Source organism: Gastrolobium bilobum, unplaced genomic scaffold, assembly GCF_033153095.1.
Source record: "Gastrolobium bilobum isolate Gb01-03AN ecotype WA unplaced genomic scaffold, APGP_CSIRO_Gbil_v1 utg2195, whole genome shotgun sequence".
In the NCBI taxonomy this organism is placed as follows: Eukaryota; Viridiplantae; Streptophyta; class Magnoliopsida; order Fabales; family Fabaceae; genus Gastrolobium; species Gastrolobium bilobum.
The window spans coordinates 620,189-641,261 of record NW_026895782.1 but is presented as its reverse complement, the minus strand read 5'-3'; the positions used below and the strand labels follow the sequence as shown (position 1 = coordinate 641,261).

The 21,073-nt window shown below is 29.7% G+C and overlaps 1 protein-coding gene across 2 annotated transcripts; it reads right to left on the bottom strand.

Annotated features, from left to right (window-relative positions):
- Positions 1-3,354: 3,354 nt before the first annotated feature.
- On the bottom strand, positions 3,355-8,355 carry LOC133295930 (pyrophosphate-energized vacuolar membrane proton pump). 2 transcript variants are annotated; one of them, XM_061494860.1, is made up of 8 exons: positions 8,033-8,355; positions 5,752-6,326; positions 5,275-5,654; positions 5,052-5,138; positions 4,621-4,951; positions 4,106-4,516; positions 3,948-4,007; positions 3,355-3,860 (listed from the first exon to the last, which is right to left on the bottom strand). In XM_061494860.1, exons 1-8 carry the CDS (start codon positions 8,280-8,282, stop codon positions 3,657-3,659), a joined length of 2,298 nt encoding a protein of 765 aa, XP_061350844.1. In that variant the 5' UTR covers positions 8,283-8,355; the 3' UTR covers positions 3,355-3,656. The 2 variants fall into 2 exon arrangements, with proteins under 2 accessions (XP_061350844.1, XP_061350845.1); XM_061494861.1 differs by lacking the exon at positions 3,948-4,007 and having other exon boundaries at positions 3,355-3,684; positions 4,254-4,516.
- Between the last annotated feature and the right edge of the window lie 12,718 nt (positions 8,356-21,073).

Here is a 21,073-nt window from a genome sequence, read left to right as displayed (position 1 = left end):
AGTGGTAAAAAAATTTGGTGAAATTTTTATAAGGATTCGGACCGTTAAGATTGTGCCACTTGCCACGTCATCTCAATTCCTTAAAGGGGCGGCACTTGAATACAAAAAAGGAAATAGTTCTCCAACAAGAGAATTTTAAATGGAAAAAAGTGTATATAATTTTAAATATGTAAAGTTATGTTATTTTAAGTGAGAAAAAAAGATAGATAAAAAAAAGAGTGGACAAAAAAATATAAAAGTATAGGTCTCACATTTTTGTGAGAGTGAAATGATATACATTGTGTTATTTAAAAAGACAAATAATTTTTTCATTTTAAATAGTGCCATGGAGGGGTGAGGGAGATTATTTATTGTCAGTGGCGTAGCTCCAACCGGAGCCTGGGCCAAAAAATTACATGTGTATTTATTTTTCTACTTGAGCAGGAAGCATGAAAAAGAATTATAATTTTATTAAATATTTTTAAATTTTATTGAATATATTTTAGGAAAAACTTTAAAAAAAATCCTATTAGTTATTTTAATTACCACTTACCCCCTCACAATTTTTTTGAATCATTTACATCCTTGTTTAGATTTTTTTATCACTTATCTTTCTCACTTAAAGTTTTTTTTGTCATTTACCCCCTAAGTTAGGGGGTAAATGATAAAAAAAAACTTTAATTTAGGAGAATCAATAATTCAAAATTTTGGAGAGAGGGTAAATGATTATGAAAAAAGTTATAAGGGTTTTTTTGAAGTTTTTCCTATATTTTAATTTTTTTATATAAATGAAAATGGAACATATTCTTAATACAACTTCCCAAATCTCTCACTAAATATATTTTTTGATAGGGCCAAATTACAAATTTTAGCCCGGGCCAAATTATAATTTTAGACTGGGTCAAATTATAATTAATTATATAATTATACATGATAAGTACAATTTGTTAAAATTTAGCCCGGGCCGAGGCCACACCCAGGTACAACGTGGCTCCGCCACTGTTTATTGTGGATCGGGACCACTATTTTTTAAGTGGTCCCTTAATGTAAATAGAAGGATAAAATTGAAAAAAAAATAAAAATAACAGGGATAAAAAAGGAAAGAAAAAATTAATGATGTGAGAAGGAATACCAAAAAATTCAGTGGTCCTTAACCATATTAAATATTTTCATGGTGAAGAGGAACTAGGTTAAAAAATAATATTTAATACTGCCGTGAGAGACTGGAGACAGCATTTAGACCCATTAAACCCCCGGCGGCACTTAGAAACCCGAAACGATAATATATTTCAGTCAGATACCATATTAATACATTAAAAGGTCAAGAAGCCCTATCTCGCCTCCCTATTGTGAATTGTCTATCAATAATATATAAGTTTGTGTCTGTAACCTCCACAGCTTGTTTAAACTACATGCTAAATAATAAAAAATAAAAATTGAAGTAATAAAATCTAACATGTTTCGTGAGCAAATAACATCGATTGCTACGTAATTTTATAATTTTAAAGGCGTGTGCCGCGTGAACCACGCGGTTACATATAAATATAGGGAAATTATTGTCTCATTTTACAATTATCTCATGTTCCTCTCACATAAAAAGTTGTGCCATCATTTTTATTTTTTTATTTTTTTTAATGAATGATGGGTCCCACCACATCATGTTCTATAATAGGAGATATTTATCTCCAACATCATAAGAAAAATACAACCATAAATATATAATATGGAAGTAGTTGTAATCGCTGTAATAAAAGTACCACTAGAGCAGAATTGGCAATTTGGTGTTTGCAAACAAAAACAATACTGTACTATCTCCAAAAACAAAACAAAAAACAATACCATACTAAAATAATTTGATAAAGAAATATTGAGAAAACAACGTCGCAATCTCCCTGCAACGCACGATTCTTTTATTTTATTTTATTGTATATTTAAGATAACCACTTTAAATTTTATAAATAATTATTAGTAATTTTTATTTTTTTTTGGTAAAAGAATTATTAGTAATTTAAATACAATACTAAATCTCATTTTAAAGTTAAAAGTAATTGCTTTAAAAAATATTAAATTCATATAATTTAAAACTTGAGAATACCATAAAAAACTTGAAAATAAAAAAAAAACTAGAAAAAAAATACCATAAAAACATCAAATAAGAAATTGAAAAAAATTGAAATTAGAAAAAACTGTACCAAGCCTGAAACCACGTGGAAGGTAAAATCATATTAAAAAAATAAGATCCCTCATTTATTATAAAATTCATTTGATAGAAAAGATAAAATAAGGACGAATATTATAAAAAAGACGATAAGTACATAATAATCCAAATTTGATTGCACTAAATTCGATACAATTATATTTTATTTGAAAGACAATTAGGTAATATCAAAATGTGATATAAATAAATCAAAATATTTTTTATAATATAAATTTGTAGAAAATATTATATTTATAAATTTTTTGTTTACAAATTCTTATAAATTTTCAGGAATAGACTTGGCTAGGAATGTGTTCCCAAAATTTGTAAATATAACTTATACCTAAATTCATATAATTTCCTTTAAAACATCTCTATTATTTTTACTTAATTATAGATTAGTTTTTATTTTATTTTAATATATATATATATATATATATATTACAATTTAAAATAAAATATATGAAAAATCACAAAAACATTTAAAATACAAAATATATAATTTTTATAAATAAATTTTGAATTGATTGTACTACAGTACCTAAATAAAGTTAGAAATTTATTATTTAATAAAAGATAATGACTTTTTTTTTTCAAACAAATGCGCCAAGAAGGTAATGGTGGTAATGTTGACTGGCAAGGGATCGATGGCACAGTGCTGTTTGAAGGTAGTAAAATAGGCAGCCCGCTGCAATCCACATTTGAAAATAATCTAAAAACTCAGCCTATCCCATTCTGTTTGTCGAGTGAGGCGAGATGATTAATCCATCAAAAAATAAGTCAACTCATTCTGCCCCACTTTTAATAATAAACTATAAAACTCAACTTCTTCTACCCCATTTAACGGGACAGATCAACCCATCAAACCTAGCCCATTTTGCCGACCCTAATCAACAGCAACAATGGCAAGGGTGCTATTGGCTGGCGGCGGCGGATGGCAGTAACGATAGCAGTGATGGAAATGACACTTTCGTTCATAGAAAAACTTAAGGAGCAAGAGGGCTAGTTTTTTTAAAATAAAATTATATCCTATCATAACTGACTGAATAAGCTTATCTTATCCTAACACATCATGTCTGTGTTATCATGTAATCATGTCCACGGCAGTAACGTATTTCAATGCGAATAGCCTACATCAAACAAAATCAAAACCCAAAATTTTTGTTGTCTGCAAGATATACTAAGAAACATACCACTCAGAAGAGATTTAAATACCATCGTCGTCATCATCAACCTCCTCTTTACAAGGAAAATTTTCTCAGCAGATTCAGCCTAATTAAGTATCTCAAAACTACGGATGAGACAAAATATAATTTGTTTTGGGGTTGGGGAGGGAAAGATTTTAAAAACAAATAGAATCTGCATGACAACCAAGTTAAGATTAACAAAGAAAAGGCATGGCACGGTAAATTGACTTTTTTTTTCCCTTGTTCTGCAATTTGTAGCAAATTGATGGACGATGCTCTTCTGTATCAAATTTTTAAATCTTGAAGAGTAAGCCACCATGTGTAGCAAAGAAGGGAGCAAACACAAGAGACTCAACGGCCATCAGCTTGATAAGGATGTTAAGTGACGGTCCAGATGTATCCTTTAGAGGGTCCCCAATGGTGTCGCCAATAACAGCTGCCTTGTGAGGATCTGAACCTTTTGGACCAAGGCTTCTTGCATGATCAGATGCACCAGCCTGTTACACCATAAAATCCACATCATTGATTCATTAGTAGTAGACATTATTAATCATACAGCTCAAACTATCCAATAAAATACTTGCCTCAATGTACTTCTTGGCATTATCCCAAGCACCACCAGTGTTGGATGCAGAGATGGCAACCTATAAACACGGTACAGAAATATGTATCAGAAAGCCAAGAGGAATGAAAAGTTGTTGAGGATAAACAACAAAATAACTAGGGGTGTATTAAACATTACCTGTACACCAGACACCAGAGATCCAGCAAGGACACCAGAAAGTGTTTCTACACCAAAAAAGATCCCAACGATAAGGGGTGTAAGCATGACAAGTGCACCGGGTGGAATCATTTCTCTGATAGAAGCATCAGTGGAGATCTTAACACATGTAGCATAGTCAGGCTTAGCAGTTCCCTCCATCAAGCCAGGAATGGTATTGAATTGCCTGCGTACTTCCTCAACCATCTTCAGAGCAGCTTTCCCCACACTCTTCATGGTCATCGCAGAAAACCAGTAAGGAAGCATTGCACCCACGATCAAACCAATAAAAACCTTTGGAGTTAGCACATCAACTGTTGAAATACCAGCTCGGCTCACAAAGGCTCCAAAGAGGGCCAGAGACACAAGTGCAGCAGAACCAATTGCAAACCCCTAAATAAGAATAATGATATATCAGGCATCAAGCAGGAAAGTGAACTTTCCATGAACTTAATGAATTAGATTGAAAGACGGTTGACAAAACAGAAAATCCAAACCTTCCCAATGGCAGCAGTTGTGTTTCCTGCAGCATCAAGGGCATCAGTTCTCTCTCGAATTCTGTGACTCATCCCAGCCATCTCAGCAATACCTCCAGCATTGTCACTGATTGGACCATATGCATCAATAGCCAATCCAGTGGCTATGGTACTCAGCATCCCAAGAGCAGCAACAGCAATACCATACATGGCAGCAAAGCTGAAACTAATAAAAATACTAACTGCAATAGCAAAAATTGGAATAATAACAGACTTGTATCCCAAGGCAAGGCCAAATATAACATTAGTAGCAGCCCCAGTCCTGCAGGAGTCTGCAACATCTTGCACAGGACTGCAAAACCACACAGAAAAAGTGAAGTCAAGCTAACATCTATGATTTAGAAGCACAAAGTAACAAAAAAGAAAGAAAGAAGAAACCCAAAACTGCTTACCTATATGCATTGCTGGTATAGTACTCAGTCACAAATCCAATAATAAGCCCTGCCCAAAGACCAACAGCAACACACAAGAATAGCTGCCTGCAAATCGAAATCAATCCCAGGAGTCCTCAGATACAAAAATTCATCATTCATTATTTTATTAATAGACAAGAACCCATCCTCTAATGCTTGCTTCACTACAAAAGTAATTCCTAACAGAATTTATAAAACTCACCAGTTCTTGACGTCTTTCTGCACTCCAAAATTGAAGATAGTGAAGGAAGGTGGGAGTGCAATCAAACTCACAATTGCAATCCCAATAGTCATTAGCACAGTGGAAATAATGAGCTGTTTCTTTAATGCAGGCTCAATTTCCTTTACAGCCTTGATCTCAAAAAAGTCAGTTGCAAATAAGGTGGTGAGCAAGCAAACGATGATGCCAACAGAACTGATGATGAGAGGGTATAACATAGCAGTAAACTCGTGATTCAGCCCAAAAGAAGATATGGAAGCAACAACAAGAGCAGCACAGGATGACTCAGCATATGAACCAAAAAGATCAGATCCCATACCAGCTATATCCCCAACATTGTCACCGACATTATCAGCAATCACCTGAATACACAATGATTTGTTCAGACATAGGCAAAGGATTAATTAAAAAAATGTTTAAAAACCAAATAAGTACAAGTTTCAGGGAGCTATTTCTTACAGCTGGATTTCTCGGGTCATCCTCGGGAATGTTTCTTTCAACCTTGCCAACAAGATCAGCACCAACATCAGCAGCCTTAGTATAGATACCTCCACCAACTCTTCCAAACAAAGCCATAGAAGACCCACCAAGACCATAACCAGTGATGGCCTCAAAAAGACCACCCCAGTCATCACCATAGTAAATCTTGAACAGGTTGATGGTAATGTAAAGAACCAAAAGGCCATTTGCAGCAAGGAGAAATCCCATAACTGCACCAGATCTAAATGCAGTAATGAAAGCCTTCCCAACGCCCTTTCTTGCCTCCAGGGTGGTTCTTGCATTAGCATAAGTTGCGATTTTCATTCCAAGGAAACCAGAAATAACCGATGTGATGCCACCAAGCAAGAAAGATACGGTGCTGAAGATGGCAGTGGCAAGAGCTGGCTTACACATCTTAGTTTGATCATAGGTGCATGGCTGGTGGCTAGTACTGAATCCTTCCACAGAGCCAAGAAAAAGGAATATCAAAACGGCAAAAGCCACCATGAAGATTCCCACATACTTGTATTCAGTAAAGAGGAAAGAGGTTGCTCCTGGTAATATTCGCACAAAACAAAAAAAATAACATAAGTGAACCATTATTTACCATCCACCAACATGCATTAATATTTTTCTTTAAAAAAAAAAGACCAGAGGTTAAGAAAATATCCAAAAAATTAAAGGCAAAGAAATATGCAGACCTCTAACCAAGCAATGGTTGTAACTACTACCAATTCTGTTAATAATAAACATAAAACTGACTAAAGCTGAGGGTGCGATTATGCATATTGAGAATAGAACAATTCAGTACAAATGGTCAAGTCAGAACAATTTCAGTGATCTCAGCTATTTAATGACTAATCCACACAACTAAGAATTTAGTAATATCTGCAGTTTAATGCGCACAAGTACTAGATAGAATGAAGAAGAATTTTTGTTATGCATTGTTTCAATAGAGCTGAAAAAATTAAGAGGCTGGAGTTATTATCTTTTATCTCTTTTTGTCATGCAGACAAAATTTTGTACCCTAATTTAGTAGATAATAAAAATTTAGAGTCGTTTTGTTACTTAAGCTACATTTTTCCCAGTACTCATACTATTTTAAAAATCATACAATGTAATATTTATTAATAAAAAATAAAAATCATACAAAATACAAAACTTTTTTCTGTGCTGTCCCTTATTTTTTTTATCAAATTGAAAGAACCCTAAGAGAATATCAGGTCTTTGGAGATAAAATGTTATTTGATAACAAGGTAAAACTTTAAGAAGCATTAAGAGTTTATTATCGGCAAAATCTTACAAATTTATTGTGAAGGACAGAGGGAAAATATGGAAAATGCACTCATATATAAATGGAGACTATAATGTTTACCAATTAAACAGAGCAACTCTTTTATCTATTAATGATTCGAAAACTTCAAATTCAATAAAGGAAATCTCTGAAAACAAATGGGTCGTAGAACCTCTAACACGCATAGGATAGAACACCACGCAAACTTTTCCAATAAAGCCACCAAGAGATAAATAAGCAGCACATATAGCGCACAAAACGAATGATCAAATCCGGTTACACGCGGAATGCAAAAAAGCACATAACTTTACGAAACTAAATTATTTATCAAACTACATGTATTAGGTCTCTGTGATTTTCCACGCCCATCAACTATGATGTAAGAATTTTGTGCGGCAGAAAAAAAGCATAATAAAAGCAAAGAAAACAAATCGGCCATAAAAAACTATTCAAATTGATTTTGAGTAAGAATTACTAATTTACTCTATGACTGGGACGTGAGGGTCCAAATTCAAGGACCAACATAGATCTTTTAATAATTAAAAATAATATAGAGTTAATATCCTGTTCTAGGCTGTCTCACTAGCTCAATGTTTCAGATTTAAAGCGATGAACAAAAAAAAATCAATTAAAAAATAGTTAAGTTCAAAATCACAGTCGGAGCATAAAGTTTGCAACTTGCAAACAACCCTGCTTTCTAAGCTGATAAGAAACAACTTATAAATGAAAATTCAAATCAGAAGCTTTTGAAATCAAAATCCAAACAACCCATGCATAACCACAACAAATACATAACAAGATCTACCCTGAAAATTTAAATCCACACCCAACAAATGATTTCCTTTTAAAAATAATTTTTGAAAAAATAACCGAGAAAGAGAAAAGACAGAGCTCGAGTGTAGATCTCAAAATCACATAAAAACACAAGCTTTAAGATGGCAACCAAATATATAGAGAGAGAGAGACCTTCGGAAATGGCGTTCTGAATTTCAGCGCATTTGAGGACAACGTTGTGGTCGTTGATGCCTTCCTCTTCTTCGATGAGATAATCGTTGTAGCCATTCTTGCTGGCGGCGTTTGGAGAAGCGTCTCTAGAAGCAGTGAGCTTGACCTTAGAGACGAGAAACCACTGAAACAGAGAGAACGCTATTCCAATGACGGCGCATACAGGAATCAAAATCTCGGTTCCGAGATCTGGGAGAATCACTGCTCCCATGGCTCTGTGAAGAAAAGGAAAAGGAGCTAGAGAGAAAAAAGAACTAGACACAAAGAGTGAAGGAACGAATGAGAAAAATTGGTATGGGTAGAGAGGGTTTTATATGTGAGAGAGAGCGGAAAGATAGGGTGTAGGATGGGAATGATGACTAGAAACTGAGACAGAAAAAGGTGTGTGGTTGAGAATTTAAAAAAAAAAATTACCAAATTGGATGGGATCATACGAATATGTAATTTGTCAATTTCCTTAATGCCAGATCTGGTTTTTAGGGTGAGATAGTGTGAGCTTTTCTCTTTTCTCACTCTTCCTTTTGCTCTTTAGTCTTTACTTTCTTTTTCTTTCTTTTTTGGTAAATTACTTTCATTTTTTAATTCATTTCATAATTACTTGCTTTTAATTTTATTTAAGGTTAATATAACAATTAATTATGCGTTTGCCCATTTATCTGCATTTAATTAGATTATTTCACACATTATTTGATTGACTCTCTTCTTTAATTTCATTTCCAACTTTTGATAAATTTTGTTTCGCCCTTTAAAAATTTATTTAAAAAAAAGTAATAATCCATTTTTATATAATCATACATTCGAGCTGACTGATTTTGATTGAATTTTTCATAATTTATTTTATAGTTTATAATTTTTCAATAATTATTAGTCATTTTTTTTTTGATATTTTTAGATTATATTTGAATGTGCGTCGATCGTGCGTTACCGCCTTTAATTTTTTTTATTCTGTTTTGTTTTACCTATTGAAAGCTTGAAGAACTCTAGTATTTTCTCGCACTTTTTATGTTTGTTTTTTTTTTTGTTTAGTCAATTGATTACTGTTTGGACATTATATAATAATAAAATTATATTTTTACAATTAATGCAAATAAATTATCTGTATTTACTTCCAAAATGAAGTCGTTTTGGGATTGAAAAATAAAAAAATTATAAAAATAAAGATTATAATAATCCTGAAATAAATTAAAATTACAAAAATACCATGATTTTCATCCTAAAACGACATCGTATTGGGCTTACTGCAAATAACTTATATGCAGAAAAAGAAAAAGAGAACCTATTAAAAAAAATTAACCTATTTAAAGAAACAATCTTTAACACTAGTATGAAAAGGTGTTATTCCTACATATGTTTTTTACAAAAGGCTTTCTATTTTAATTAAATTCTCATAAAATAAATGCAGACGGCTAAACGGTTGAAGTATACAAATTGTATCTTGAAATAAATAACTTCGTGGCGGTCACATTACTGCGTCCATTTGACTTCTTCAGGAAAAAAAAACCCGTCAATTATTGATTGATAAACTAAGACGTAATACTAATACTAAACAATTGACGGCGATTCAAAGAGTATTGTATTCAAATATTGGGAGTGTAGATTTCCGACACCAACTAATATATAAATAGGAATGATATTTTTTTATTTCAGTGTAATATTTAAAAATTTTATTTTCTATTTTAGCCATTGATTTTTTTTATCCAACAATTATATTTATTTAAATTAATAATAATTAATTAATATAACTTAATAAACTATAATTGTTAAATTGATAAAAATTAATTGTTAAGATGAAAAGTAAGACTTTTAAGTAATCGTATATAAAAATTATAAGAAACGGAAATTATAAGCAAATCAAAAATTAAATAAAAAATAAAAATATTCATATAACGAGTCAATCTCATATCATAAGTCCAATTTGCTAACTCATTAAATAGTATACATCAATCTATTCGTTAGCCAAACTTTGTGTTTCAATAAAACGGAAAATATATTTCAAACGGAAACTAAATGAGAAATAAAAATTATATGTAAATCAAAAATTAAATGAAAAATACAAATATCCATATAATGAGTCAAACTCATATCATAAGCCCAAATTGCTAACTCAGTGACTCAATAAATAGGATACATCAATATGTTCATTTGTCAAATTTTGCGTTTCGATAAAACTAAAATTAATTTTCAAAGGGAAGCTAAATGAAAAACAAAAATTGTATTTCAAACAAAAAACAATTGAGAAACGGAAACCAAACGTAAAACATAAATTATATGAAAATCGAAAATTAGATAAAAATTTAAAACATCTATCTGATGAGTCAGTCTCATATCATAAGCCCAACTTACTGACTCAGTTGACTCGTTAAATAAGATACATTAATCTATTCCTTGACCAAACTTTGTGTTTCGATAAAACAGAAAATATATTTCAAACGAAAATTAATGTTCAAATGGAAAATAAATGAATAACAAAAATTATATTTCAAACAAAAAATAATTGAGATACGAAAACTAAATGAAAAACAAACATTACATACAAATCAAAAATTAAATAAAAATTTAAAACATCTATCTAATGAGTCAAGCCCATATCATAAGCTCTAGGGGTGTTCATAAACTGATCCAAACCGCAGTGACTGAACCGAAAAACCGATAATCGAATAAACCGAAAATCGAAAAAACGAAAACCGATTAAAAATCGCAAATTTTAATTGGATTGGATCCGTTTTTTGATGGGTTGATGAAAATCGATCCAATCCAAACCGATCCAATATATTAATTTTCCTCTACATACTTGGGTATTTTCCTAATCATAGCCTAAAGATTTCTAAACCCAAGACCCATTAACCCATCAACTAAACCCAAGAAAAAATTTAGTCATATCTCATCAACAAAATTTTATCTTTGTAGAGCTTCATATCTCATTGCCAAAAATAAAAAAATTATATTATAGTTTACTAATGCTTTTGTATTTAAAAAAAAAAATCACAAAGCTAATATATACAAAAGATGTTATTTGCAAATTTTAAAATTTTCAAAAAACTGAAAACCGATCCAATCCAAACCGAAAAAAATTGGATTGGATCGGATTTGAAAAAAAGTCAAAATCGAATGGATGATTATATGATCAAACCGAAGGGATTGGATCGGATGATTTTTGCTTCTAAAACCGATCCAATCCAGACCGCGAACACCCATAATAAGCTCAATTTGCTAACTCGGATGACTCATTGAAAAAGGATACATCAATATGTTCGTTGGCCAGATTTTGTATTTCAATAAAATGAAAATTATATTTCAAATGAAAACTAAATGAGAAACGGAAAATTATATTTCAAATGAAAACTAAATGAGAAACAAAAAAGTATATTTTAAACAAAAATAATTGAGAAACGGAAAATAAATAAGAAACAGAAATTATATGCAAATCAAAAATTAAATGAAAATAAAAAACATTCGTATGATTAGTCAAGCCGATATAAAAAGCCCAATTTGCAACTCGACTGACTCGTTAAATAGGATGCATCAATCTATTCGTTCGTCAAACTTTATGTTTCGATAAAACGAAAACTATACTTACAATGAAAATTAATTTTAAAACGAAAATTATATTTCAAACAAATAATAATGGAGAAACATAGACTATATGAGAAACCGAAGTTATATGCAAATCAAAAATTAAAAGAAAAATAGAAACATTCATATGAGGAGTCAAGCTCGTATTACTAATTTGCTGACTCGACTGACTCGTTAAATAGGATACATTAATTTGTTGGCCAAACTTTGTGTTTTCGATATCTGCTGAAATAGCTACGAGATTTAATTTCATCCGCGATCTGACATCATATAAAGAGCAATTGAGGATCAATGTAAGGGTTATCAGACTCTGGAGACAGCTTAACTTTTACCAACCCGAGATGGGAGACAGTGTCAAGATGATTTTAATAGATAAACATATGAGTTTTGTTACACACTTTTGTCACACATATTAGTTTTCTTTGTCTTTCCTATAACTATTAAACATTACTTACAGGTCCTCAATTTTTGTAATAACATGGTGGTAAGATTCAGTGGACTGTACGAGATTTTATGAGGATAAGAGATCAACTAGCGGAAAGTGGAATGTATGTCATACGAAATTTTGGTGTTGGCCTTAATTCTGAAGAATTTAAGCCAACGCAACATGAGTACAAGCTTACTTTTAATATAAGAACTTTTGTGACGCCGAGTGTCGACGCCAACCTTCCTAACAATGGTTTTTCATTTGTGGGATTCGAAGATGTTGAAAAGTATCACAATGACACTGCGTGTTTAGTTGGCAACGTTCTCTCTTCTATTTTTTCAACACATTATTAGTCATTTATAACAACTAATAAAAACTGATGTTTGTAGACGTTATTGGATTTCTATGCGAAATTAGCGATTACAAGGAACACGTGATATTTTTATGAATTGTTTACTTTTTTTTGTCCGGATAATAATTATGTATTTTTTTATGAAATAATGGATGATCTCAAGTATCCTATAGTGGCCGCGTAGAACACAAAATGATGCGCAGTGCAATATAATATAGGGAAAAATATTTGTTTTTTTAAATGATACAACTTATATCTTTTCACTCTCACAAAGAGGTGGGACCCACACCTTTATATTTTTTTATTCACTCTCTCTTCTTCTTTATCTATCTTTTTATCTCACTTAAAATGATACAACTTTACGTATTTTAAAATGATACACACTTTTCCCTATAATATATGAGGACAGGTATTCTAACTACCAAATTTTTTTACTACTAACTTACTACCTATCTAATCACCATTAGATTAGTATTTTCTCTCTCTTCAAAAACTTTTTAACATTCTCTCTCTTTGATCCAATGGTGACGTAATGAATACTAAGTTAGTAGTGAGAATTTTTAGTAGTTAGAATATTCTCGCTCATAATATAATACTACATTTGGGAGGAATTTAAAACTTTAATCCTAGACCCGCTCCAAATTAAATTAATTGCGAAAGAATGAACCGATTGAAATATTTAAAAAAATAATATTCTCACTCGTAATATAATACCCACCATATGCGAAATTGGATTATGTCGTTCAATTCTCATCGATGTATCAAATTGGATTACCACCTTCCGACAGCTGGCAGCATGTTCACTGCACGTCAACACTAGACACTAGTGATGGAACATTGACAGTTAACTAAAATGTATTATAATATAATCTAAACAAGTCAGAACATTAAATTAGAGATTATTACTATTATTCAATACCGCTGCTGCACTTGCCTTTTAATCCATTACCGTCTAAATTTATATTATATATTAAAGTTAATTCGCACGGTGAGACTGTTCTAAGTAATCGTATTTGGTTATTTTATAAATTCCTGTTTATTGACATTTCAAACTCTCTTAATGATGGATACATAAATTACTACTTATTAATGTAGAGATCACAATTCACCAATTAATAATATATGTACATATATAAAATCATTTATAATAATATCTTACTTTACACAATCATAATAAAAATGTTAATGTTTCAAGAATTTAAACTACATAATTATGATAAAAATATATTTATAAAAAAATAAAAAATGTTTTGGCTTATTAGGTTTTGTAAAATTATTTTTTAAAATATTAACTAAAAATAAAAATAAAAATACCCGCACTTGATTAGTTGATATAACGCTAGTCGAATAAGTGGAAATAATATGAGTTAAATTATTGGAAATACATATGTGGAAATTGTTGATAATACTAGCCGAATTATCAGAGATAAATATGGGAAGGGTATCGATCCAATTATAACTACTAATGTAGTAAGAATAAAGGGAAACAAACTATGTTATCCCCTTAATCTATAAGATTGGAATATTAGTTAATTCAATGTATCGATTCTACTTAAAACTTAAAAGTAATGGATTAAGTTAATGTTTTTTAATAAATTAATTATGCATTTATTATAGTTTTGAAAATAATTATATATTTATTGCACAATATGATGTCCAATTTGGGCGTCACTCAGGAGGCAATCACTTGATTCCACATAACTTTTCGAGATCTACGCAATGACATCTCATTTGACATATTTTATTTCTCACAAACACAATTTAAATTTGCAAGAATGGTATTATAAGAGCGGTTAAACTCAGAATCCTCGTAGTTCTGGATTTGTGATTTAATATAAAAAAATAAAAAATTTTGATTTGTGATTTTTTTTTATTATAACAAAAATTTGGTTTGCGATTTAAATTACAAATAAAAATAAAAATTATTATTAATAAAGAAAAAATAATAAAGATTTGATTTGTGATTTAAACAAAAAAATCAATTTGAAAAATCTGTAGAAATAAAGGAAATAATTAAATAAATATTCTACATATCTAAGGAAGAAGGATATTATTTTTGAATTAATGATTAATGCTATAAGTTTCTGGGTTATTATTTGAGGTCTGAAATTAATTATGGCTTATGAATATTTTTCAAAAATAAAATTACCTAAATTAGGCGTAATTACTTCTTGATTGAAACTCAATTTAGACGTTATAGCCCGTTATTGGTGACGTGTTAGGTGTTGACACGTGTCACATTTTTAAACTCAGAAGTCTATGTGTTCTGGGTTTGTGATTTAATATAAAAAATAAATTAAGATTTGATGTGTGATATAAATTAAAAAAATAACAATTATTATTAATAAGGAAAACAAAATAAAAATTTGATTTGTGATTTAAACTCAAAAATCAATTTGAAAAATCTGTATTAATAAAGAAAATAATTAAATAAATATTTCAAATCTCTAAGGAAGAAAGATTACTTGAGTTAAATTTAAATTATGTTTGTCAGAAATATAATATATCAAATGAGATGTCATTGCGTAGATCTCGAAAAGTTATTTGAAATAAAAAAAGAATTACTTGATTTGGATACCCGAGTCAAAAGCTACGGCCTTCAGAAGTTTTATGATTAAATTATTATTTTTTTAGAAAAAAAATATGACACGTGTCAATACATGATGAGTGATGTCTAAATTAGGCGTGATTGCCTCTTGAGTGACGCCCAATTTAGGCGTCTTTAGTGACGCCTAAATTGGACGTCATATTGTACAATAAATATGTAATTATTTATAATATTATAATAAATACGTAATAAATTTATTAAAAAACATTAAATTAATTTTTTTGCGGAACCCATCCTTAACCATTTTCTTGCTATTCTTTTTCTCACTTTTTGTTACATAAAGCCTAATATGTTTGTGTTGACTGATGGGGATCCCATCATTAATGGACTAAGTAGGAAATTTAAATGAGAATAAGTAAGTTTGATACCATATATTAATTCAAAAATTTAAGGCATGAGGGTTCTTTTATTTATATGATTATTATTTAATACTTCCTAATTAATGTAGGACATAATTAATCAACACTCATAGAGTCATACTTAAATTTCTAACCATATCTCTTGAGACCCAACACGAGTTATCAACCTTTAGTGATCAAATATTGACTAAAAAAATTATAACGCGTAGGAGAAGGCCACCACCACCAATGGATTAACTAAATAATTAAAACCATAATAAGCGAGTTCGATATTCGCTTTATGGTCCTTTGTTTATTAGATCCATAATCAATTCTCAATTAATGTGAAACTTATGTATCACTCATGCGTGAATTTTTTATATTGATCAAAATATCGACATAAAAGTATTTTTTACTGTTATTTTTTATATTTAACAATTATTTTAAAAATATTAAATATAATCAATAATCAATAAACATTTAACCACTTATAAGATATTGAAGTGAAAAAAAATCAAAAGAAAGCATGGCAAATTACTCATTAAATTTAAATATTCAACATAGGATTGACAAATAGAATTGCCTAATTTTATTTGAATTTATTTAATTATAGTTATTATGAATATTAACAACTCATTAAATAAATGTACCTGACAAGTATCAGTTCAATGCATGGGCACTATATAACTCGGTGCTTCCTTTCACTAAATAGAAAAAAAAAAAATCCTTTTTATTCATCTCTATTTATATTTTTCTTTAAATCCTATTTTTTTTTCTATTTAATAAATCGCTTGCTTCTGGTGTATTGAAATTTTTGTCCTGGTGCTTGGTACGTGCAGTGCTGCCGCAATATTCTGATAACTTCTATCTCAACGAGTGACAAAATCGTATTTCAAACGCATCTGGTGCCCGAATCAACTTTTTTAATTTTTTTCTAAAAAAGTAAAAGTAAAAAATTTCATGTTGTTGATCATATAGCAAATTTTTGAAAAATTTAATGGATTATTCTTTCTTTCTCTAACAAAAACAAAACTCTAATAGATGATCTTTCGCTGTCATTCAGTTCGAACGAACCAAATCATGCATTTACGAGATGGCCTACCATTTCTATTCTCTATCGAATATGTGCTTAACAGCTGATACTGACACTTTAATAGATTCGCATATATGGATGCAACGAACTAGCCTTTTCTCCCATTTATAAAAGAAAGTAAATGAAAGGTTAGTGCAAATTATTCAATTTCCACGTCAAAAATTAGCAGCATGATATATAAATAAAAAGTTCTAAATTTAAATTCTCAGGTCATGTTCATTCCACCACCGTTTGAGCTCCACTCTAATAAATTCCCTTTCGGGTATTCAGTCAATTAATTCAACATCAAAATTTACTACTTTCCCGTTATTAAGTTATTTTGGTGATGCATTATCTTTTGTTTTTCATTGTTCATAATTTTGTATGTAAATGTCAATCTCTAGTTTTTGGTTGATAGTTTATAATGGTTGAATTTGAATCCATTATCATTATTCAGTGAACTATTATTTTTATTTTCGAATATAAATTATATATATATATATATATATATATATTAAAAATAGACTTTTAATAATATAAAGTGTAATAACTTTATTATTTTGAAAATTTTGAACTTGGTTTCTCAATAAAGATTCAATTTCAAAATTATATAAAACGTCAATTAGTTCATAAATTAAAGTTTTCTTAAACTTTCCACCAACAAAAAATCTTTTCTGAAACTTTTTTTAATTTGGCAAAAAAGTAACTAATTTAAACACACTTTGCAGAATTGATTCATTAAATTCATAAATTGTTTAAATACTAAAACAACGAAACTTAGATATTTGAAGGGGAAAAAAAGAATTTCGATGAAGAAAAATAGGATTTTTCACCCTTTTGCCCCTCATTAATTATTTAATAACCATTTTGCCCCTTATTCAGAACTATCTATCAATCTGCCACTCTTTAATCGATTAAGCCAAAAATTTAATCGATTAAATGGTCAAAATAGGCAAAAATCGTTGACTTGAAGATTTAGTTGATTAAATCTCCATATTTAATCGATTAAATCTCTCATGCATAAGGTTGTTCTTCTGATAAAGTTGAAGATTTAATCGATTAAGTTGAAGATTTAATCGATTAAATCTTCATTTGACCATTTAATCGATTAAATATTCAATTTAATCGATTAAAGAGAGACAAATTAGGAGATAATTTGCAATAAGGGGCAAAATGGTTATTAAATAATTAATAAGGGGCAAAAGGGTGAAAAAGCCAAGAAAAATAACTTCCAACTCTCAAGGTTTAACCATTTTGGAATTATGAAATTTTAAACAAAAATTCTTATTACGAGTGATAACTTTCAATCTGATATGTTAACATGACACGAATTTTTTATATTCATATCAAAATGTATTTATATTTCTGTTGATATAAAATTGACATAAAAAAAATTGTGTTATGATCATATTACGGATATTCATATTCGTGTTAGTTAACCTGCAATTCACTCGTAAGTATAAATTAAGGAAAAATATACCCCGTACAAAGTTAGGAAATTTATGGTGAAATTACAAATTGCATATCAAAGATAGAAAACTGAGAATAGATCTTAGGCCACAATAGGAAAAATTCTCTTCATTTTTTTAGTTATATTTATAATCAACGGTTATAGGAGGTTCCTTGTAGCGAGAAAAGGGATAATTTATTTCAGTTCTTTAGAAAATGGATTTATCGATTCTGATATCGTTAAGAATTTCTTATTATTGCCCGGGAACATGTTCATCTTCAAATTATTTTTTCCTTCCAAAAGTTTTCTATAGGAGCTTCCCTCGTTCATTTTATTGAGCACAATGATGCGAAGGCTTTTATGAGTTCTACTAATGTGGCCAGAAAATTCGACCATATATACTAGTGCTAGCTAGTTTTGAACCTGTATTACTATCTACTATAAGTGAAAAATATTTTTTAAACCACTTGAGATAAGCTATCCTTTTAAGTGTATACTACGGTAGTACATTATAATGTTACATTTTTTTCACTCTTCATGTCAACAGATAAGTTATGAAAAGTTACTGAAGAGAGAAAAAAAATAACTTTAATGTTATAATTATATATAACCCGTAGTATATAGTTAAAAGGAGTAGTTTGAGATAACCTTACTCAAGTGGCCATAGAGATGTTAACCTCATATATTAATGAAATCAAGAAAATAAAAAATATTAACAACAACTTATTATAAATCCTCTAAACCCGGGTGGATCTTAACAAAAAAGTGTACTTTTTTGTTGGATAATTTAACAAAGAGAGAATTGTTTTTTTTTGGTACACAAAAAGATAATTGTTTAACTAACATAATTATCATCAAATTATTATTCTAAATTAAATTTCATCCATTTTACATTAATTTTATTTTTAAGCTCAATATGTTTTCTAGATAGAAAAAAACCTAAAGAAAATGTCGATATGATTTTATGTTATTGTTTGTGCAAATATTCAAACCGATCACCTGGTATTAAAAATATCCGCCAATTAATTTTTCAGTCTGATTTTAACAGTATTTTTTCTTTTAGGATTAAATTTCACTATACCAGATAGCACGGTTGAATGATAGTGATTTTTAAGACTTCATCCAGATCACCAATCATTAATTTTCACGAATATTAATTTGCAGAACGTTCACTGATTTGTATCCACCGGCATGCAAAGACAGCTTAACCATACATATTAATAAAATTTATTACCTTAATTGAATTCCCCTTTTTTTTTTCTGTTGCTTTGAACTTTGGAGTGTGATATACTCCAAATCACACGTTACTAATATTATTCAATTAAATGAAAAAATGCATAAAGATTCAATAATATTAGCAAACTAACCACAGGCATATGAAGCTAAGAGTGCGCTGTCATGTGTGGTGGATGGTCATAATGGGACCATAGGTAGGTACCGAAGGGCGAAGGCCCCCCTGTGTGTTAGCTTAATTTGGCAGCATTTGCAGATGGAAAAAAGGTAGATCCAATATCCTCATTTGTGGGGGATGATTGTCGCTTTTTTAAGGTTTGGTTGGAGGAGGTTTCGATGGGATCGGATCAGGAGTTGTTTGAAACACCATCCATCGCATGTGCTCTTGTGTTGTGCAGATCGATCAACTTCCATGGACTCGGGTCGGACCATTCTTTTATTGTCACTTATTATTCAATGGTTTGCCAACCATTAAACTTATATGAAAAGGATTTTGTCCACATTTTTTAAAACATTATTCCAATCAAGTATGTATGCAGGTTAGGTTCACAAGCTCTAGCTTATAGAATCCATTTAATTTGTTAAAATATAAGGGATGATATAATACTAAAAAAATTGTAGATTATTTAATTATTAAAACAGTATAAGTAGTGTACAAAAAATAAGTCGAGACGACATAAATTTTTAAATTTTTATTACTTATTAAATTAGGTTATAAGATCTTATTCACATTAAAAAAAGAGCATCACCAAGTATGTGGATTAAGGAGTTGTTCTAACTTAATCAGTGATCTTAAGTTCGAATTCTGAATACACACTTGTGTTAAAATATTTGTAAAAAGAGTTTTACAGTCCTTATACTAACTGAATTAATCAATTAATTAATCAACAATTACCATTTAATTAGCCAAATTCTTTTTTTTTTTGGTGCAAAATAATACACAACATAAAGGTATTAATTAATTCTGCGTTATGTAACCATACAAAAAAAAATAAAATAAATCTTCTGACACAACCATTTATATTGTTATGTTATGTTTGTATTATCCCTCACTATGTATTTGCAAACGTAGAGTTTATGGCTTATGGACATTGCTCATAATTTTTTTTTTCTAATTGATGTTTATATGTACAGTACTAGTTTTCGACAGTTAATCTTCTCATGTGTTAAAGCCATTAGGTTAGCTCTAATGCTGAGGGATTTGGATAGGTTATATTAGGTTATGTATTTAATTTTCACTTGTATCTAAAAATAAAATAAAATAATTCTTATGTGTTATTTAATATGACCATATCATATGAGAAAGTCATGATAATTTATAGATAAAACAATGATGATAAGAGATGGGAAAAAAATATTGAGATAAGAATTAAGAAAATCATCACCATTAATTTGCCCATAAACAATTAAAATTCTATTGTTGTACATCATCATGTTAAATAATATGCAAAATGTTATATTTATATTTTTTTGTTTACAAACTCTTATAAACTATATTAAATATGACTGATTATACTTTCATCAAGAACATATGACCGGTCATACTTAGTGTAATTAAAAAAAAAATTATAAACAGATCCTTACCAAATAATATATAAGACAATACACTCCCTAAAATTAGATACAGTCTCACAAATCTTTTAAAAACATGTATTCCAATGGAGATAGATTGGGGCGTGAACATGTAATGTTGACTTTAGAATTTAACCCCTCCTTCGTGTCTATAGGCATTTTTAAAGGTGTAATGAATCCATCCTAGGTTGAATGTTTCCACAATCAAATATACTTTCATATTAGCAAAAAATTAACTTTATATTTAATTTATAATGACAATTTGAGCTAATTATTTTTTTCGTCGGTAATTATGTTCATTATTGTTTTGGTCTATTCTCTAACGAGCTGTTTTGAAGATACTATTTGAATACTCTTGAGGTCAAACATCGGTCCTA

What these genes read in the sequence shown, in the direction of transcription:
- LOC133295930 (XM_061494860.1), bottom strand. Translation starts at nt 8,282, where the DNA reads ATGGGAGCAGTGATTCTCCCAGATCTCGGAACCGAGATTTTGATTCCT. An exon ending in TCAGAACGCCATTTCCGAAG is followed by an intron (nt 6,327 to 8,032) that starts GTCTCTCTCTCT and finishes GAATATTACCAG; the next exon opens with GAGCAACCTCTTTCCTCTTT. An exon ending in CAGAAAGACGTCAAGAACTG is followed by an intron (nt 5,139 to 5,274) that starts GTGAGTTTTATA and finishes TTCGATTTGCAG; the next exon opens with GCAGCTATTCTTGTGTGTTG.